The sequence below is a fragment of the Lepidochelys olivacea genome (assembly GCF_965140295.1).
Source record: "Lepidochelys olivacea isolate rLepOli2 genome assembly, chromosome: 9".
NCBI classification, from domain to species: Eukaryota; Metazoa; Chordata; order Testudines; family Cheloniidae; genus Lepidochelys; species Lepidochelys olivacea.
This window is the reverse complement of record NC_140419.1, coordinates 96,539,650-96,562,081: the sequence shown is the minus strand read 5'-3', so window position 1 is coordinate 96,562,081 and position 22,432 is coordinate 96,539,650. Positions and strand designations below refer to the sequence as shown.

Below are 22,432 nucleotides of genomic sequence, written 5' to 3'. Positions count from 1 at the left end.
GACAGAGCTTTGGAAAGAACACATTACGCAGGTCATGATCCAACAAAGTACTTAAGCACATGCTGAGCTTTATGCGTGCAAGGAGCCCCATTGACTAGAATGAGGCTGTTCTCTGCACCTTGCTGAATTCAGGCCAGGGCACCAATGGCTTTCCATCCTTAAAATTGTTCAGGAAGGTAACAAAGACATGTTTCTAAGCAGGCTTACACCCAAGTTTGTAAAGGCATATGGGCTAGTGACACTCTGGTGCCCTAGCACCTCCCAGGGCAGCTGCTTTGCCTAGAAGTCAAATTTCCAGGAAGATTTGCCGGATGGCTCAGTAAATTCTCCAGGAACATCTACAAGTGTTACCATAAAAAGGCTTTCATTCCTTGTGGACAACATGATGACGACCACTCTTTTGAACTCCAAATGCAGCCTATTCAGCTGGAACGAGAATTCAGTGGCTCCCTTAAACTATGTTAGACGGGTACCAACGGCACTCTAGTTTGCCCGCTCAAAGGACACCAAGTGATGGACCAATGACAAGGACCAGTTGAGTACCAGGAGTAGTGGCTGTTCCCGTACTTACTTGTAGAGGTCAGATTGAGGCTGCTCACATTCAATTGTGGCAGTAAGGGAGTCGATGTCGTCGTCTGTCCGGAGCCCAATAGTATCTCGCACTGCGTAATGCGTCTAGGTGGAGAGAGCAGCAAGAGCTATTACAGAGTCACACAACTCCACTGAAGCACAATAACAGAGAAGGTCTTTGCTCAATGAGTAGTTATAGCTCATTACTTAAAACACTGATGTACAATGAGGCTTGTCTTAAGCGACCACTCAAGTAACCCATCAGTTGTTTAAGGACAGGGCAGGAGGACATGGATGGGTCTTCTAATGAAAGGCAGAACAGGTTGGAATTTAATATGCTTAGGAAATACTTTGGACTGGTCTGGTAAGACAGAGGGTTACTTAATAAGGGAGGTCTCTTGTACCTGCCAATAAATTATGAGAAATACTCCTCCTTCAGGGCTGTCCTAAGGCATGCTGAACTCCTCCAACACCTGTTTACTTCAAGAGATAGCTGCAACAGCTCAACAGGTGTTCAGCTCCTCTAAGGAAATTGCCCAGTTCTGCTTCTGAAGGTAATTAGAAGATAGCTCTGCTGCCAGGGGAGCAGGAACAGTATTGACAGAACCAAGAGCTATTCTTAGCATCAACTGCTGTGCAAGTTCCTTTCTCACAACTAATTGGAAAGCCTGGGAAGACTCCAATTCGCTATTTTAAAGTTCTATTTATAAAAATGACTTAGAGTTCTAAATTTCAGTCAGCAAGATATATTGCCTCAATCGGTCTCCATAAACACATTCACTAAAAAGCTTTCTCACTTTTTAGCCTTGCATTCCTCTTCCTGCAATTGATGGTTATAGTTATAGTGCACAAATCATAGGAGGGAATTAACAGCATTTTGAATATCAGCGTTGAATGATTTTATAGTAGAATGTCTGTGTCTTACGTCAAAAATTTCACACCCCCACCCCCACAGGACAAGTAAGCCTCAGTTACGCTGTTCTGCCATTTTCCCCACTCTTCTCCCTTGCCCCCCCAAACTCTGAGTTTTCTTCTTTGTTATATCAGCATCCAGGAAACAACCACTGATGACCAAGCAGAAACAATATAAGATGCTTATTGTAGAACCTTAGTGTCACATGTCAAATGCTCAAAGTCAGGGAATGTGTTCCGGTTCTGAAATTAACTTAGCCATGTTGCACATCCTTTTATATTTTATGGCATACATTTGAACCTGCTTTAATATAGGAAGGCTTACTTTAGGGTTGTGGCGCTTGAAAGCTCCACTCCTTTTTGCTAACCTATCCACTGAGGTTGGAGACCCAGTGCTACTTGGCTTGTGAAGTTCGTAAGATGCACAGGAGAAAGGCTCACTACTGCAGAGTTGGTGAACTCTATATAACCAACAATATTTCAACACAGAGACCAGCTTCCATGCATACATTTCTACATTACCTAATGGCTATCAGTATAGATATTAGCCATGGACCTGATCCAACACCCTCTTAATGAATGAAGATACATACGCCCACTGATTTCAGTGGGAGTTGGAAGGAATTCTACACTGCTAACATTGTTCCACAGCTACCAATGTTAGTACAAATTACTCCTGTGCATGAGTGAAACCAAGTTTTCATATCCTTAGAGGGGGGTTTCAACTGGGGGTGGGGGGGACAGGGAGAAAGGTAGAGGGAATAAATTAGAGAAATAATTCATCCTCAGTGAGGCCTACCCAACTGGTACAATTTCAAATCTCAGAGTTCAGCCCTTTTGACTCATGAATATGAAAAAATACATCTTAATTTTCTGCCAATGGGAACAGAGTATATTTTAAATGACTAGAAGGCTTTTTCTGCAAAGCAATCCGGAACAATTCACCTATGAGTTGATATCAAGCATGAGGAATCTCAGTCACAAAAAAGGGGAGAACTACACATAAGTGCAGAGAGAGTGAAAGCACAGAGTTATAGAATGAAAGCCCTGATAAAATCTCAATTGCAAAGGTCTCTACAGGTGACTGCTATAATAACCAGCTGAAACTGCAGTGATCTATTTACTAATTCATTAGATCTTTCTACATGCGTACAGAAGATGAAAGTGGTAACCTTCTTTAGCAGGATAAATGATACAGCATGCAGATATATCTGTCAGGACCAACACAGTTTGGAATAGTGCCATTAGGAATAGTTACTTAAAACACACAGACCCCCAAAAATAAAAAAAAAATCCATAGAGCACTTCAGCATTGAGTAACTGGATGAGAGAGGTTAGGAAATGGAAGCTAAACACAACCAATTCACAATCAGAATGTGTGATCCCAAAGCGTTCTCAAACTGAACTGGCAGACACACAGGCTGACTTCAACTGCAACTAAAACAAAAAAAACCTGAGCACAGAGGAGCCACTGCAGTGCATTAACTCTGCACTCTAGACTACTGCCTGAAGTGTTTTCATTCTTGTTACCTTGAAATTCGACTCGCCATCCAGACTTGCTGTCGTGACGTAACAGATCCCATCGTCATTACTCGATGCCAAGAATATCAGATCACAGGGGAAGGTTTCGTCTGCTTTCACTTCTACAACGTCTCCAACCTGGAAAGAATGCAACTGTGTTTTTTTAATGATTCATTTAATCAAGCCCTGAAGGAGATGACTGCGGTTTAATCGGTTTATCTTGTTTTATCCAAGTCTAAAAGAAAGGAAAGATCCTCTCCGATCATGGGAATTTGAAGAGCTTTTTAAGCTTACCACGAAAAAAGTACAGCAATTGTGCAACTATCCCAGATGATTTGCCACCCACATGCTAGAACCGTTGCTCAAAGCTAACCATCAATACTGCATAATGCTAGCAATACGCTACCTGCCTGTCTTACTCGGTCTTACAATGTTTCCATATTTAACAACTTTCACTCACTTCAGTAGGACCTCTGTGGAGCGATGGTTTGCAGGACAATGGAATTTGAAGTTTGAGGGCCCTTGGAAGGGGTTTAACAAAGCTATGAAATTATTTCAATATAGAGCAGAAATATTTAGTAATGTAGTCTGACTACAGATCTTGGCTTTTCTCCTTTAATTATCTGACAGTACGCTTGATGATTACCCACCAGAGCCCTTGTTCATATATGGAGCTCACACACATACCCTTCGACTAGACTTTCAAGTGGAAAGCTTTTTCTTCGGTTACGACTATTCTGTAGCAGCTGATGCATATACTACGTTTCCTCAATACCTAGCTTTGGAAAATACTTGTTACTGGATGGAGAGGACACTGCATCTGCTGTGAGGAGATGGAGCAGAGTGAACTTTCCTTTACACTTGAGATAGTACCCAAATAAGTAGCATTTTTTAAACGTATATTTTCTTGATTTTTCTTCCTTTCATTTGTTGCTGAGGGACCCTGAGCCACGCGCTTGACAATGTGTAACAGAACCCTCTGCTCAAAGACCTCACATCTCCCTCCGCCCCAAGAGGAAAACACAAGTCTGACCTTAAGAGCCCCTCAATGAAAACTGGCAAAGGGGTCACTGGGCTGTCACGGTAACTCTTGACAGGCCTGACAAACTCACTACACCTAGCATCCTGTTTTCACAGTATTTCTCCATAAAGAATGTCATATGAGGTCTACAATGAAAGCCAGGCTCATAGTGGTCATTAACACTGAGGTGAAATGTCTGTACAAATGCCATGGAAGAAGTTATGTATACACAGACTGAAAATACATTCCTAAAAATGTCTGAATCAAGATGGGGTTGATAAACAGGATTCTGCCAAACAAAGGACGTATTATCACCTGTCTCCCTTGGTCCACATGTAAATTAAGCATTGTAAAGCAACAGAATGGAGGCTCCATTTGCATACGAAGTCAGTATACCAAGGAATAACCCCCCCGGGGGTCATTCTGACGTGGGTGACCAACAATGAATTTTGGGGATATAAAGGGAAAGGCAAAAGGAAACCTCTTTATCCTGTACCTAACGAAGTGCAATTACGTTCATGAAAATGAGATCCCAACCTGCCCTGGCTGGAAGCACTGTAAAGGACCTTTGGGTGAGAAAAGATTGCTTTTAGACTGGTGGTTAAATTAAGTTTAATCTCTAGAAAGCATGTATTGATTTTGTTTCATATGTAATCCATTATCCTTGCTCACCATCTCTTAAATCTTAGCCTTTGATAATAAACTTAGGCTAGTTTTCACTATACATATATCTTAATAGTTAATCCTCCATGGAACCAAACAAGCTGGTGTGTATTCTGTTCCTCTGGGGATAGCTTACTCGGTATTACTGTGGCTTTGTCTACGCTGGCAATTGAACAACAAAACTTTTGTCTTTCAGAGGTGTTAAAAAAACCAAAACCACACACCTCCCAAAAGACAAAGGGGGAGGGGTGGGGAGTATTTTGTCAGCAGGAGAGCAGACAAACAGCGGCTACACTGCGTGACTTTTAGCGGCATGGCTGTAGCGACAAAGCTGTGTAGTGCAGATATAGCCTGTGAGTGTTCAGTGGAGAAGGGACAGAACGCTACAGGGAGACATTTCAAAGGGGCCTGGGGACTAGGTACACGTACTGGTAATCTGCAAGGCAACGCAAGGGCTGCCATAGCCCAGAGGAGAGAGGCTGAAGAGCTGGTGGCATCAGGGAGCTGCCACAAGAAAGACTCCCTCTTGCTGGAGGCTGGGGATAACAAGGTGACTCAGTCCTGGGCACCCCAAGAACTGTACCAACAAGCCACTAGCAAGTATTTGTTCTTCCAAACAATTCTATCCCAATATTAGAGCACCAAGGATAAATCTCCACCACAGATTAAACGAACCATCCCAGCTCTGTAAATTGAACTTGTTAGCTAGGGTCCCTTTCTAAGCACTCAGGATCATTCTCTCCCAGGCACTCTGGTCCAGCTCTGCCCTCCGACAAACAAAACTCCCTCTGATTTCAACCGGCGTGGCACACCTGTATCCAAGTGTAGGACTTGGCCTGAGAGATCAGCCCAACTCAGCAGGAACGCAGATTAGGGTAATAGACACCTCCTTACAATTTCACATAAAAATGTATAAAGAAAGTAGCCATCTAGCATTCTACAGTGAGAGGTGATAAATCAGCTAAATCTCTGCTAGCAGACATCTTCCCAGACGTCCTTGGGAAGCTAGGGATAAAGGAAGGACTGCCTGTTCCAGTCACAAATGAAAAATTATCAAAGATAAGTTACTCATCAGCCCCACCAGTGAAGTGCATGCATGGCAGCCTTTCAAAGAAGTGATCAGACAAAAGCCAAGCAAGCACCTGGTTATTAACTTGAATGGCTCGTAAGGTTTCCAGTCTGAAAACATACTGAGGTTTAGGGAAGAGGATGGAAAGGAAAAAAATAACAACTGCAGAATTAGGCCCTTAGCACAGTCAAGTATTCAGCCATCGCGTCAGATTCTGCTACCACATCAATGGGAGTTTTCCCCAATGTCTCACAGGTGCATCTCTCTCTCTTTCTATTAATGGTTACCTTGATTTTTTCGCTGTGTTTTTTCACTTGCTTTGCATTTTCAACAATGAAGACGCTGCTTTTATTTACTTCCTTGTCAGCTCTGTGTCTCAGCCAGTCCTCATAGCCCTAGACACACCAATATACAGGTAACACAATCAAGCCCAAGCGGTGAAGTAAATAAATAAATAAAGTTGTAAGAGAGAGGGAGATAAAAAAGCGAGTAAGTTAAATTGTCATCGGAGCTCCTTCATGCATGCCAGAACATCGACCAGAATAGCTCTGATTGAACCAAGTTAACTTTTAAAAACTTCAGCTATACATTTGACAGATTCAGAACAGACTAAAACACCACATACAAAACAAATCTACAGGCACTGCATGCAAGAAACATCTAAATTGCTGTGACATATTTCTATTATTCTCAAGATTGGCAAGAATATGCTGATAATGTGAATAATATGCTTAGTGCCCCGTTATTCTCACTTTTCCAGTCTAACACTGGAAAAGACTTTCTCTCTCTTCAGTCTCACCTGAAGAATACAAAAGCCAGATTCGAATTTTACTCTAGAACTCCCTTCTGCTCCTCAACTGATTCCCTTTACAAAAGTATCAAATAATGCAATTTAAAAAGGGGTGTGTAGGGTTAATTTTTTTTAATATTACTCAATGAAAGAGGTCTACAAATGTTCAGGACCAGATATTGTTTGAGTGGAACTATTCCAGTTTTTCCATTGACGTCAGAGTAGAAAAGAATCTGGATTTACATCATGCTTCTGTAACCTCCAAATCAGGCCCAAAGTACATTTTAAAAAAGGAAGAACTAAAATTGTAGGAGTGCAGTGAACGTAGAGGTAACCATCAACAGCAAGAGCTCACAACATGACTTTAAATAAATACACACACACACACACACACAGAAACAGACTACAAAAGCCATACCGAAAATGAGAAAATGCAATCATAAATCTACAAAAATTGGACAGAGACCTTAGGTTCAGCACAATATCCAAACTTACTTTTTTATTTCTAATTTTAAGATAAATAGATTTCACCTTGGTTGTGTTTCTCTAACCTTGGCCCTCTACTATTTCAAATATATGTAGAGTCAAGTCTATATGTCTTTATATGCCAAATCTCTCTCATTCATTCTGCCATGAACATACTTAAAAACCCAAAGCAAACACACACACAACTGTAGCAATTTGGTGCTCACCCCCATGCCCTCATGAATCGAAAACATTACCTGTTTGATAGCTGTAACAATAATCACAAAGAAAAGTGGAAGTCCACTGGTTATTGGGCTGGTTGGTGTATCTACTATGACCTACAGAGAAAAATAAATAAACTGGTGTTATAATTTTTTGAGGGAGTCACTATTAAATGCTATCGTTAGATGATTCATTCAACACATTCTGTATTAAGTAACACAAGCCCCAAATATGAACATGCTCGGGAGGAGTGGGCACTTGGAGTGTATGGGGGAGATTTACATAAGCACCTTAAGAATTGAGGTCTACAAATCCCACTGAAAGTCAATGAAAGTCTCCTAAGTGACTATGAAATTTTGATCCAAAGCAGACTGAAGCAGTTGGACGAGTTTCTGTATCAAACTGGGCCTAGAGAATGCCGTCTGAAAGCTTCTCAGTCACGCACCTTTGTGGTGGGCCTAAGCAAGGGGCATTATGGGTTCAAACCAGAAAGTTACCATGCACCTGTCTACAGACACACTGTATAATCTGCACCAAACATGGTCAGTCTCAGCCTGACGATCGAACAGCAGGGCCAGCACTGCATACCATTTTTAACAACCACACCATGGACCATTCTCTAGTACCATCAATAGAACCCAGACTGTAATTGTCAGAATGAACTAAGATGCATTTTCCTTGCTCCTCCTATTGTGATGGTGTCTAACTGGCCTGTTCACAAAATCCAATCATCTGCAAGGGGAGGCCCGGCTTCAAGGGTGTTCTACGTGCATGGACAGGGCAAGTGGGCTTAGTGCCACTGACTCTTTCCCCACAGGGAAGGGCAAGTGCCCAGATGATCCACTGGTTGGCTCCTTTAACAAGAGGGGAGGGAAGGAGCAGGAGGGTCGGGCATGGAGTGGGAATGGCAAAGCGAGGCAGGTCAATATGCCCACAGCGGGGAGCAGAACCCAGCCAGCCCTGTGAAGTGGCCAGCTGCGAGGGAGCGGGGCATAACGGAACCAGATCACTGTTCTGGCTCCACTACACCACTGTCTCCAACCCACAGCTCCTTTCAAAGGATGGGATGTGGATTCAGAAGCAGCAGTCAAGCCTTACAGGAGGGCTGGGTAGGCCACATTAATTTGATTTTTTTGTGGGACAGAGCTATACTTGGGGGTCAGTTGAATTCTGGAGGGAGTGGCAGGGTGTGATTTATTGAGGGGGAGAGTGAAACATGCATGGATTTGGGTGTGAAGCACAGGAGTTTCTCATTCAGGCTTAGTGCATGCATAATGGCTGGGTCAACTGTGGGGACTAAATCCAGGACCTCTGGCTCTAAATGCATAAAAGCTGCTAATGCTAGATCCACAAGACCAGGTCAATTAATTCAGATGTAGTAGAAGAGACTCTAACCTATACCTGGCCCAGCCACCGCATTCATAGAATCGTTATAGATCTTCTGATTCTATGAGCTTCCTAGAAAGAGACTGCATGAAGGTTCGAAAAGCTGTGTAAGGACAGGAAGAGGAGAGAGCAATTGGTTTGAGATCATCAACAGAGTTTGGCAGAGTTGTACCTCTCTTTTCTGCCCTAGGATAGCTTATGTGATGCAAAGAGCAACACGAAAGGAAGCTGCAGGAGTTATGTGGAATAAAGAAGAAGTTCACAATCTTGACTTTGCAGAGGACAGTGTTCTGTTGGACACAGAGGACAATGGCATGAAAAAGTCCTCTATGACAAACATAAGACCACCAAAGTAGGAGCAGGAATCAGCCGAAAGAAAACCAAGGCCAGGATGATCTCTGAAAGAGGAGTCGTCAGTGACGGTTCATATGTGACTGACAGTGAAGAATACGGTGTGGTTTATGAGTATGTCTATCTTGGAAGCACAATCAGTTCTGACAGCCACCTCCGCTATGAGGTAGAAGCAAAAACTGGGAAGGAAAGTGGAGCTTTTTGGAGACTGGCAAATATTTGGAAAAATAAGGAGATTCACACAAGAACCAAGATAAAACTATACACTGTCATTGTGAGAGCCACATTCTTATATGTTTCTAAATACTAGAAGTCCAAAACAGGCAACTTAACACATTCCACCAGATATCTTTGTGGGGAATACCTGGGGTCTGTTGGTGGAATAAAGTATCTAACGATGCATTACAGAGGACTGGCCAACAGACTGTAGAGGCAATGATTTGAGAAAGAAGGGTGAATTGGTTTGGGCATGTTGTGAGGATGTCAAAAAACTATATTCCTAAACAAGCCCTTGATGGAAAAGAGGAAGGCAACAGATGACATATTTAAAAAAAAAAAAAAAAAAAAGTTGAGAAAGATGTCCCTTTCCTGGAAACAGTGGAGCAAGAAACATGGAGGTGGAAACCCTCACGTGTTCACAAGGCACGAGAGGACAGAGCACCACGCCGTGTTAGTTTGGATTACACTTGGATGAGTGGATTTCTCGGACACTAGAAATGGAGTGCAAAGTAGGGATATCCCCCCACCAGAATGCTGGAGGTCCGAAGATTCTTTCTTATTGCCAAAACAGCTGCTAGAGAAGATTAAGAGACAAAGTACTGGACGAGGAAGGGTGAAGCAGCAAAACACAAAATATAGAAAATACAGTTTAAAAAAAAGAAAAAACAGCGACAGAGAGGTGGTTATTCTGGCTCCCCTCAGCCAGTGAAGATGGAGACAGTCCAGCAACCAAGAAACTGTCTTCAGAGAGAAGACAGTGCTGGGCAAAGCAGTTATTTGCTCTTAGAGCTGGGAGTCACCTCTACAGTCCTAGAGACAGAGCCAGGCCCTGGAAGGTTATCACTGGCCCTCCAAGATAAAGGCTAAATTTACATTAAACCAATTTTTCTGATAAAATAAATCCCTGGACAGAAGCATAAGCTCAGAACGTGACCCTGAACTGGCACAAGAGGAACGTCACATTTTACCTTCCGAGGCCTGCAAATCAGACTGAATCATGAAAAGAATGATTTAAACATGGCACAAAATCCAGGACTTGTCTTCACTGCAGTGTTAGCTCAAGTAACCTACCCTTGAGTTAATGCCTCTCAAGTTAGCTAGATGGGTGTGGTTTTTGTAAATGTGAAATAGCACAAAATTCACCCCTCAGCAGCAGCTGACCAGGCTTGGCTCTCCACTCCGGGCAGTGTGACTTGCAGCACTGCTCAGGCTAGCCCAGGCTCCCTGCTGTCATGACTGGAGTGGGGAGCTGAGCCGAGCCAGCCCCGTGGGTCAGGAGCCACAGGAGTTGTCGCTGTGGGGTGAGTGTGGGGTGGGCTCTCTCTGCATCCCCTCCCAGGGCCTCCTTCCTCCCAAGGGGCAGGGACAGAACCCTCCTCCCCCACCCAGGGCTACCCATCAGGTCACAATACCCAGCGTGGGAAGCTGAGCCCAGCCAGCCCCGCAAGGGCAAGCACTGCAGGGTGAGTGTGGGGTGGGGCTCACTCTGTGGAAGGGGGAATATATAAATGGAGATGGGGACGGGTCCCTCGGACTAATGGTTTTCAGGGCTAATGGGGACTGGAGCGGGTGAGGTTCAATAGGAGAGAGGGAACAATAAGAGGGCATGGGAGAGTTAGAAAAGGAAGAAGTCAGGGTTGGGAAGAGCCATGATGTCCCACGGGGTTTGTGGCACTGAATGGGGATGGAGATGGAAGGGTTATTTGGGGGCTGAAGTACTGGGTAAATTTCAAGGGGCAGGCGACCATAAGTAGCTGTCCAGGGCATTTGGGGGTGGCTAAGGGGGTGGGGAGTTTGCACCTGCACAGATGTATTTATAATGTGAGTGGTTCAACGTCTTGTGGAAAGTCACTGACATAGGTTTGGACTCAGATACCAGAATGTTAGTTTATCCAATACCATTATTTGTGGCTCATGTACCCTGTGGTTAGTGTAGGCAGGGGTTGTGTAGGCCAGTAGTCAACAGGCAGACTGCGGGCCAAATCCGGACAGCCAAACACTTTTGAACAGACCACAAAAGCTTATTATTTTTGCCTTATTTTCTCTGGAGCCTGGACCCTGACTATACCTTGACCAAGAAATCGAGACCTTGACAAAAAATAATTGACTATTCCTGACGCAGATTGTGACAGGTTTTTTTTTTTTTCCCCCAGAGGATACATGGATTGTAAGACAACAAACCACAGAAAGAGAATCTGTAGAGAACTCTTTTATGTCAGCTTTTAATTCCTAAAACCTTTCAATACCACGGAATAACACCTAATAAAATCATGTAGTATACACAAATTGGGATTTTTACACTGTGTTTATTTGCACATGGTCATTTGAGGTATTTTATTCATGTAAATGTAATAAAAAGAAATTCATTTTGTTCATGAAAAAATATTGTAAGAACAAGAAATTCCGCAAAAATAAAATGAAAAATGATTGAAGAATAAAAAGAGTGTCAGAAGGCTCTAAAAGTGAGAGCAGCCGCACTGCAAAACGTTACGGTGGCACACAGCAATCGGATTAGCAGCACAGAGGATCTGTTTCCCTGCTGCATTATTAGCTTGAGTGTCAGCAGTACTTCAGCTATAACCCACACCTCCGGGTGGATCAGCTACGTGGAGTATAAAACACCACTTAACTGGTGGGTGTGGATGGGAGTCAGGTATGGGGCACCACTACCTCGAGCTGACACTGCAGGGAAGACAAGCCCGTAGCAAGGAAAGCACATAGCAGGGCAGCTTTGAGACTTTAATTAAACAGTAGGAGGACCCTAGAGAATGGGAACTATCCATTTCTATTGACCTTATCATGATTCAGCCCAGTTTTTAGGGTATAGGAAGTGTGTGCTCATTGAAACAGGTTTATAACTAGGAGAAATTAAAGGAATCAGAAAAACTAAAACCACAGCAACACAAAGATTTGGCATTCAGCATTGGTTACATACTCTATGCAGAGCTGTTTACAGAATAGCCAGATTGGTTTATATGCACTGCTGCTGGTGATGTGATGGGGGCATAATCAGACAGCCGAACGGATGCTGCATTGGGGAAGTGAGTTTGGAGTTCAGACCAAACGAGTTCTAGAATGAGAGACAGAAATAACTAAGCATATTGCACAGGTCCCTAGCTGTCAGAGACCATAATCATCAGTACAGCTCCCCCAGAGAGCACCTTAAAATGCCAGGGGGCCGAGGGGAAGCATACTTGGGCAGATCGCTGCATTGCAGGCACAGAGTTCCCAAACTAGCATACACTACGTGAGTCATCCTATTTCAGGGATCCCGCTGATTGTGGTGGGCGGTGAGGCAGGAATAGGGATGGAGGCAGATGTACTGGGTGACAGAGGAGAGGGAAAGCGCAAGGGAAGTTTACCAGAAATGCCTCGTATTCATATAAACAAAAAGCCTCTGTTTTGCTGCATCTATTGGTGTTTCACTGGAGCTCTCATGAACAATAGAATCTGTATTCGTGGTTTTCAGTTCTTTGTAAAAAGCTACGTTATGCACAAAATGTTTCTTATCTGTCCCCAGGAAGCTGTTTTGAGACAGTCAGCACATATTAATCCCTGGAAATGGCCTTAAACTGTGATTTTTGCACTCTTTATGCAAAAACACCCCTAACAGAGACAGAAACGGTCCTGTTTGTAAGAAGCCAAATTCACACCACATCACCGTACAAGGAAAGCAATGACAACACCTGGCCATCTGAATGTAGCTAAAGTATTTACATTTACCAGTGGTAAATCCTAGACGGCTAGGGATTTTCAGAGATGGCAGTTGCGTGTTTGCATGCACACAGGGCCAGTTAGGCATCTAAGGTATGTCTGCGCAGCAAAAGCTGTGTATGGACTAACCCACTTAGTTAGCTTGAATCTGGCTAGCCCAGGTAATAATCGTAGTGAAGATAACCCAGCGTGGGCTAGTGAGCCCAGTGTGTACCTAGGGGCTGTGACAGGATTGTACTACCTAGGCTTTAGTCAATGGTGTGCTGTCTTCACCACTTTTGTTACCTGCACTAGCTGGATTCAAGTAGCTCAGGTAGGCAAGCCTGAGCATAGCTTTTACTGTGTAGACATACCCTAAATGACCATATTTATGAAACAGGTCATCCCCCTATCACAGAGAGTTAATTTTCAAGGTCTGCCTGCCCCCAAGCACAACGGTACAGTTGTTTTTAGTAAAACTGAGGCCCTGTGAGGTAAAGCTTTGAGCACATATAAACGTATAGTGCCTTCTGCTATTCCCACAGCCACCGACCGTAGAACCTCAGAGTCACAAACACCTTGGGCAGGGAGGTTGTTTGAAACTCAGAAATGTTTGTAACTCTGAACAAAACATTATGGTTGTTCTTTCAAAAAAGTTTACCACTGACCATTGACTTAATACAGCTTTGAAACTTTACTATGCCAAAGATAAATGCTGCTTTCCCTTTATTTGTTTAGTAGTTTACATTGAACACATCACTGTGCTGTATTTGCTTCTTTCTTGTCTCTACTGCTGCCTGTTTGCGTACTTCTGGTTCCAAATGAGGGGTGTGGTTGACTGGTCAGTTCGTAACTCTGAGGCTCTACTGTGCCAAGAGCTTGCCATGATGCATACGTGAGCCTATTTTGGTTATATTTTTGTTCATATAGATCAGGGATGGGCAAACTTTTTGGCCCGAGGGCCACATCTGGGAATAGAAATTGTATGGCAGGCCATGAATGCTCCAAAATTGGGGTTGGGATCCAGGAGAAGGCCAATGGGAGCTGCGCGGGCAGGAGTTGGGGTGGGGGCAGTGTGCAGAGTGGAGCCTGCTGGCTGCCCCTACACATAGGAGCCGGAGGGGGGCCATGTTGCTGCTTCCGGGAGCCATGTAGAATGGCCCCTGACCCTGCTCCCCAGCTGGAGCGTGGCAAGCTCCAGACCCCGCTCCCCAGCGGAGCTCGAGGATCGGATTAAAACAGCTGGTGGGCCGGATCTGGCCCACACACCGTAGTTTGTCCATCGCTGATACAGATATTTCATAGGGGAATTTCCATATTATTACCATATTCCATATACATCCCCTGGAGTACAGTCTTCCCTTTTGTGAAACCCAAAGGCAAACTTTTGAGAAAAAACACAGCAAAATAAAGATAGAAACAACTTCAGAATAAGCTTAACCTAAGACACTTGCCTTATAACTAGGATCCAGCAAGCAGTTCAACCTGCATCTGTATTTAGAACAGGACTTCAGCAGCATAGTCTGACTTCATTTTAAAGTAACTGAGTCCTGCTAGTATATGAAGGTTTTTGTTCAGCTGTTGTTTCTACCCAACTGAATTCCACAGTTCAGGAAGCACCAGACCATTCTCTTAGTCACTCAGAAGTATTTTCCAGTTCCTAAGCTGCCTATCTCCTTCATTTCCCCATGTTGTTAAAAAGGTGCTGACTATACATATCCAAACTCAGCTTTATTTGCAGGAGTTAATTTGCTTCAGAGGAGCAATTATCTAGATAATGGTTTCAGTAGATGAATCCAGGGAATGCCTTATTAATCAATCAAGCAACCAACTAAAAAGGTATTTTCATGACCGTATATTTCATGTGTGTTTTCAAGCAAAGAAACATTCCCTCCCCAACATGGACTTGACCCTCAGCCACTGAAGTCAAAGGACTTTTGGACACAAGGCCTCAGTGGGAGCAGGATCAATCCCAACACAGGACTGAATTCAACATATAATTCCTCTGCACGCCTCACTCAAGAGTCTGCTGAACCCTTCACTTATAAGGGAGCACTTAGGGCAATTCCATTCATTTAAAGGATCAAGGGTCTACCTTGAGAAATGCCATTTATGGCTGAAATGTTGGTGTCGATCAAGTTAACGTATGTTTAAATGAATGGAATTGCCCTAAGGGCTTATTAAAGATAAGTGAAATCTTCAGAAATTCCAGAAAGAAAAGTGCCTGGCAGCTGTCTGTTAGTGACCTGTATTAACAGTATCAGGTGTGTTTTTGATCTCTAATTCAATATGTGGGTTGTTTTCTTACTTTAAAACACAGTCACAGTATTTGGAACAAAAACAGAAAACAAGAAAAATGCTCTTTAATCCATCTGCATACAATCAATTTCATAGATAGATCCCTCGTCTATGTCTAAAAGGGGTACGCAACTGAACTGCCAGGAAATATGTCAACGTCACCCAGCTAGGTGACTAGGTACACTAACACATTCAGTTATTTCAGTCTCCCCAAACCCCATTAAGAGGGGCAGAAGATAAGATGTAATACTGTGACTTCAGACTATCAGGTATGCCGGAGGGACATTCTGACTTCGGCACATTACTCTGGTACATATGCAGGCCAAGTTCACTTCTGACAAACAGGAGTGGTGCCAATGAAATCCAATGGAGATGAATCAGCTAACCCCAGAAGTGAGTTTGTCCCTTTGTGTAAAACAGGCAACATTATGCACAGCCCACAGGAATTATGTTGGGATCACCTATTTCTGCAGCAGTCACTGAAATCTTTATGGCTGAAGTGGAGCATTACGCTTGATAACAATTTACAGGGCATCCAGTTTTTTTAAGCTGTAGCATAGCCAGATGCTTAAAAACCAGACGCTAAATGACCAAGGGGAGATAGCAAACAGGGGGCAGCAAACATAGGAGTTTTGAGACAGAGTTTGTAAGAGGAAGAAAGAATAAAATCACCGTGGTTCGAAAAGGCCCCATTGCGGGTGCCAACAGTGCTCCTGGCTTCTCCACCTGCACCTGTGTCTAGACAAAGAACCCGCCTATACCTAGGTCCTAGTGTGGGTTTGCAGAGACTGTGGCCTGCACTTCCCCAACACAGAAAGCCAGGCTGGGGAGACCACCCAGGGTGAGAGGTGCCTACTCAGGAGGCAGGCAGGAGACCTACAGGAGGAGGGGACTAGGCTGCGGAGCGTCCATTCACACAAGGAATTCATTGAAAATATGCCTATGGAGACCTCCAAGATGGAGGGAGCAATCCAGCTCGAGAGGACTGCAGCAGTACCATCAGGGAAGGACGAAATGGCTCCTTCACGAGGAGGAAGCTGGCTGCTGCCTACTTCCGGCTAATTCCCATGACTGGAATACTGGTACAGAGGGGACCAGCTTCTTCAGGAAGGACAAGCAGGGGGGAAAAAAAGGAGGAATGGCAAAGATGTATACACGGGCACTGAGGTTGAGACAGAAGTGGAAAACAGACCTGTTGAAAGTCTCTGGGTAAGGATAAAAGGGGTAAAAAACAAGGGTGATGTCATGGTAGGGGTCTATTATAGACCCCCTAACCAGGAGGAAGAGGTGGAAGGATCTTTTTGTAAACAACTAATCAAATCATTGAAAGCACAGACTTGGTGGTGATGGGGGGACGTCAACTATCCAGACATCTGTTGGGAAAACAACAAAGCAGGGCACAGATTATCCCACAAATTCTTCGACTGCATTGGAGACAACTTTTTATTACAGCAGGTGGAGAAAGCAACTATGGGAGAGGTTGTTCTAGACTTGATTCTGACAAATAGGGAACTTGGGTTGGGAATTTGAAGGTGAAAGTGATCATGAAACGACAGAGTTCATGATTCTAAAGAACGGTAGGAGAGAAACCAGCAGAATAAAGACAATGGACTTCAGCAAACTCAGAGAACTGGTAGGTAAGATCCTGTGGGAAGCAACTCCAAGGGAAAAAAAAGTTCAGGCAAGATGGCTATTTTTAAAGAGACATTATTAAAAATGCAAGCGCCAACAATCTCAGTGTGTAGGAAAGATAGGAAGAATAGTAAGAAGCCACCCTGCACTAACCAGGAGATCTTCAATGACCTGAAATTCAAAAAATAGTCATACAAAAAAGTGGGAACTGGGTCAAAGGATGACATGTATATGTACTATATATAATAGAACCACCACCACAAGCATGTAGGGATAAAATCAGAAAGGTCACGGCAAAAAATGAGATTAAACTAACTGGGGACATAAAGGGTAACAAGAAAACACTTTACAAATGCATTAAAAACAGTGGAAAAACAAAGGACAGAGTAGGCCAAGAGAAGACTGAGTGGGGGACATGATAACAGTCTTCATGTATGTAAAATGTTCTTATAAAGAAGAAGATGATAAATTGTCCTCCTTAACCACTGAGGACATGACAAGCAGTAAATCTTTAATTGCAGCAAGGGAAATGTAGGATAGTATTAGGAAAAACTTCCTAGCTGTCAGGATAGTTAAGCACTGGAACAAATTACCTATGGAGGTTGTAGAATCTGTCCCTGGAGGTTTTCAAGACCAGGTTAGATAAATACCTGTCAGAGATAGTCTAGATAATACTTAGGTCCTGCCTTTTGTGTAAGGAACTAGATGACCTACTGAGGTCCCTTCCAGTATACATTTCTATGATTCTATAGAGAATATTAATAAAAGTGAAGTATAGAGGTATCAATCAACTTAACCCCTTAGAGGACTGCTTTATTGCAGACTACCATATGTAACAGATCTAAGATTTAATTTACTAGATGACTGGGCTGAAGTTTTGCATATCTGGTTTTAACCAGTCAGTTAAGTATTTTTGAAAAACCACAATGTTCAGTTATAAAAAAAGTGGGAAATATACTTCACTGTGTTTCATCCGAATTTTATTTAAAAAAAAAATCCTCTTTTTTGTAAACATATTTTGGGAACTTCCCTGATTTTTCAGCTAACGTAACAGAAAATGAACACTCACATTTACCTGCATTTACCCTAATCCCAAAATCAATGCCCTCTTTACATAGAAATCAGAGCAGAAAAAAAGACTAATCTTATTACATCACGTGTATGTCTGTAATTTAGTACGTATAAAATCTCTTTACAAAAATCATACCCTTCTACATAAGCACACACACTTAGTAAATGCTCATCTGAATAGTAAAAAAATCCAAATGATGGACTGTCATAAATATAAAGGGAAGGGTAAACCCCTTTGAAATTCCTCCTGGCCAGGGGAAAGCTCCTCTCACCTGTAAAGGGTTAAGATGCTAAAGGTAACCTCGCTGGCACCTGACCAAAATGACCAATGAGGAGACAAGATACTTTCAAAAGCTGGGAGGAGGGAGAGAAACAAAGGGTCTGTGTCTGTCTGTAGTCGTCTTGGCCGGGGACAGAACAGGAATGGAGTCTTAGAACTTTTAGTAAGTAATCTAGCTAGGTATGTGTTAGATTATGATTTCTTTAAATGGCTGAGAAAAGAATTGTGCTGAATAGAATAACTATTTCTGTCTGTGTATCTTTTTTGTAACTTAAGGTTTTGCCTAGAGGGGTTCTCTATGTTTTTGAATCTAATTACCCTGTAAGATATATACCATCCTGATTTTACAGGGGGGATTTCTTTATTTCTATTTACTTCTATTTTTTATTAAAAGTCTTCTTGTAAAACACTGAATGCTTTTTCATTGTTCTCAGATCCAAGGGTTTGGGTTTGTGGTCACCTATGCAAATTGGTGAGGCTTTTTATCCAACATTTCCCAGGAAAGGGGGGGTACAAGTGTTGGGAGGATTGTTCATTGTTCTTAAGATCCAAGGGTCTGGGTCTGTAGTCACCTAGGCAAATTGGTGAGGCTTTTTACCAAACCTTGTCCAGGAAGTGGGGTGCAGGGTTTTGGGAAGTATTTTGGGGGGAAGGACGCGTCCAAACAGCTCTTCCCCAGTAACCAGTATTAGTTTGGTGGTGGTAGCGGCCTGTCCAAGGGGTAATATTTTGTACCTTGGGGAAGTTTTGACCTAAGCTGGTAAAGATAAGCTTAGGAGGTTTTTCATGCAGGTCCCCACATCTGTACCCTAGAGTTCAGAGTGGGGGAGGAACCTTGCCATGGACTGTGCACCTCTTCTGGCTTTATTGAAATCTACACAAACTGTAACATTACCAGGCTGCTTATTATATGGAGAAAAATGTATGGTAAGATGGGAGAAATAATAAAAAGAGTTTCAATCCTGCAGCCATTAACATATGTTTTACTCACATAGGGTACGTCTACACAGGAGCTGGAGGTGAAATTTCCAGTTTCAAGGAAAGGTACCGACACTAGATCTGACTGAGCTAGGGCACTAAAATAAAAGTGTAACGACAGTCTAGTGGGAGGGGCTAGACTTCCTAAATATGAACTCATCTGAGTATGGTATGTATTTGAGCAGCTAGCCCCTCCCTCTATAGCAGCTACATTTCTATTGTTAGCATGCTAGTTTGATCAGAACTAGCACGAATATGACTCCTCGAGATGGAAATTACACCTTCTAGCTCCAATGCAGATATATTTATGAGTGATCTCCTGGTGCTTTTAGTGTTAATAGGGCCCTTAAATTGTAACAATAGTCATCAGCACATGGTCTGAGATGGCCCCAGAAATGTTACCAGTTATGGTATTTTGAATGTGTGTGCAGGAGACAAAACATAGCTACTAAAAAAAGATGTCATACGCACCAGTAAAGAACCAGTCTTGAGTCTCAGTCCTTTATGAAGTTGTGTCTAAAGCTTTGAACAATTGGTTTAAAAAATAATAGAAATGTTGCAAAACTTTTATTATTTAAAAGTGCCCTTACCTGCACAAGGAAAATGATAAGGAAATAAAAGTTGGCAATTCTTCTAAACTGTTCAAATAGATTCTTCGGAAGAAAATTCCAGACCGTGTACTGCAGGGTGAAAGAACAGAGAGATAAGCTGGGCAAATATTACCAGCTCACAAATGTTCAAATGTCAACAGAACCAAAGATCAACAACCCTCACAAAGCTTAATTTACTCAGGGATTGAGAGTTAAAGAAGGGGAATATATGTTTAGAAGTTTCCTAAGAAATAAGATTTAGTTAATATATATTAAAAAAAAAAAGTCAAGTAGTTATATTGGATAGATGTATCCCTGCTATAATTTTACGGATGTTATACCCAGGACAGATTTGGCCCAGGGTGTTAGTTCTCTTATTTTTGAGCCTCTTCAGAAACTCACAATAGCACTAAGCAATTCTAACGGCATTTTTTAACATGCCTATCAGCATTGTATCTAGGCTCATTAGACTAAGGGGGCACTTTGTGAGTAGCTGCTACATGAATGCACAGGGGGAAACAGCCCAAGGAGTCTTCCTCTACTGTTTCTCTCACAAAGAGGCCAGACATCACTGAGGTCATACGTTCTATGGCATCAGGGACGAAGGATTCTTAACCCTTCTCCAGCCGTCGATGCATTAAAAAGGACAGGCAGAGCAGCAGAAAAGTGCCCTAAGAGCCGTGGACCCAGTCAAGGGAGAAATCCCCCTGGGCAAGGACTGAGGAAAATAGCTCCAGGTTGCCTCTTTAAACTCAGCAAAGGAAACACCGGGTGTGATGCTGGGGGAAGGGCTGCTGGAAGTAGCAGAGCTGTGGAGGGTCTAGGGAGCACTGCCACCCACCAGGGACAAACTGCTGTAACTCCGCTAGGTCCGCAGGTATGTCTAAATTATTCTGGGGCCACTTTGACCCCTGCAGAACTGGGGAGGCCACAAAGATGCGTTGCAACTCCATTGAGTGGATGTCTGGGGCCTTGCAGGCCTGTTTTCCAGTGGAGGGGAAACCTGCGGTGCCGAGTGTGGATATATTCGAAGATGAACACACATACAGCTGTCCTGAAATAAGACGGTCAAACAGCACACAGGGCAACGCCGCCTTTCAGGATTCTCAAACCAACATCCAGGCCTGGTTCACAGAGAGCAGCAAAATTCTCCTGCTGCTTGCACAGCGTCCAACCCCACCCCTGGGACCACAGTTTCTACACAAAGACCTCACTAACAAAAACAGCACCACCATCACCATGCGTCTGCCCAAGACTGACTGATTGCTTGCACATTAAGAAAGAACTTGGAACTCTATGTCTAACCGTGCCACCAGCAGGTTAAATCCAATTTACCCCCTGAGCTATGAATTCTGGGCTTCATCTCTTAGAGGTGTAACATACAGAGTCTTGCCCTGTATTCCATAACAAAGCTACTTGAATTCTTCATCACACTGGGAAGGCGGATGAGGAAATTCTGCAGCAGATCTGGATAAACTCCAACACGGAAGTTTTATCTGAATTAAATATGAACGAGAACACCGTTCCCACAGAGTGATTTATTTTATATTAAATTCAGCTCGTTTTTGACCTTAAGTTTTGGATTGCGTATGTATTGCAAGTTTTTGCACTGACAATGGCCACAGCATGGTAGAAGTTGGTGGGGGAAGAGAGAGGAGGTTTTCATAGCTGGGTGGGCAGCTACTGGGACTTCTGGACCATGGAAGTAGCTCGGGATGGTAGGATACAGACATTAGCTAGATGTTGCGACTAGAACATCAGCAGTGAAATAGTTAAAGGAGCATCTCCAGTGTGCCTTATTGCCACACAACCGAAGAGACAGGTGGCCTACATCTAGGGTGACCAGATGTCCCGATTTTATAGGGACAGGCCTGATATTCAGGGCTCTGTCTTATATAGGCGCCTATTATTCCCTATCCCATCCCGATTTTTCACACTTGCTGTCTGATCACCCTACGTACATCTACAAGGTCAGTGGAAAAATTAAAGCCATGCTCTGGACCACATGCTGTCCTTTATCCATCCACACCCATCCCTTCCTCTAATGTCAAGTGAAGCACATGGTCCCTCTGATGGGCAATAACTTCCCTATAATTGCACTCCTGTCTGTGTGAGGCCAACACACACATCCTCATAAAAGGCTGCAGTGTAATAGGACTGTAGCCCCTGAGACCCACACTGGGACTGAAGACAGACATATGCGCAGACTGACAACCACCAGATTAATTAAAAAGAAAAGGAGGACCTGTGGCACCTTAGAGACTAACAAATTTATTTGAGCATAAGCTTTCGTGAGCTACAGATCACTTCATCGGATGCATTCAGTGGAAAATACAGTGGGGAGATTTATATACATAGAGAACATGAAACAATGGGTGTTACCATACACACTGTAACCAGAGTGATCACTTAAGGTGAGCTATTACCAGCAGGAGAGGGGGTGGGGGGGATGACCTTTTGTTGTGATAATCAAGGTGTGCCATTTCCAGCAGTTGACAAGAACGTCTGAGGACCAGTGGATTCCACTGAATGCATCCGATGAAGTGAGCTGTAGCTCACGAAAGCTTATGCTCAGATAAATTTGTTAGTCTCTAAGGTGCCACAAGTCCTCCTTTTCTTTTTGCGACTACAGACTAACACAGCTGCTACTCTGAAACCAGATTAATCGTTCGCTGCCCGACCTTGAGTCTAAGGTTATTGC

At 43.3% G+C, this 22,432-nt stretch overlaps 1 protein-coding gene across 8 annotated transcripts in view; it reads right to left on the bottom strand.

Annotated features, from left to right (window-relative positions):
• ATP11C (ATPase phospholipid transporting 11C (ATP11C blood group)) overlaps nucleotides 1–22,432 on the bottom strand; it is a 120,668-nt gene that overhangs the window by 48,258 nt on the left and 49,978 nt on the right. For 7 of the 8 annotated variants that reach the window (XM_084640301.1, XM_084640294.1, XM_084640295.1 and 4 more), the window contains exons 3-7: nucleotides 19,732–19,821; nucleotides 7,269–7,349; nucleotides 6,044–6,151; nucleotides 3,013–3,141; nucleotides 572–675 (exon numbers count right to left, since the gene is read on the bottom strand). In XM_084640301.1, coding sequence (XP_084496427.1) covers nucleotides 572–675; nucleotides 3,013–3,141; nucleotides 6,044–6,151; nucleotides 7,269–7,349; nucleotides 19,732–19,821 — 512 coding nt within the window. The remainder of the gene's footprint in view (nucleotides 1–571; nucleotides 676–3,012; nucleotides 3,142–6,043; nucleotides 6,152–7,268; nucleotides 7,350–19,731; nucleotides 19,822–22,432) is intronic. The other variant, XM_084640298.1, reaches the window with a different exon arrangement.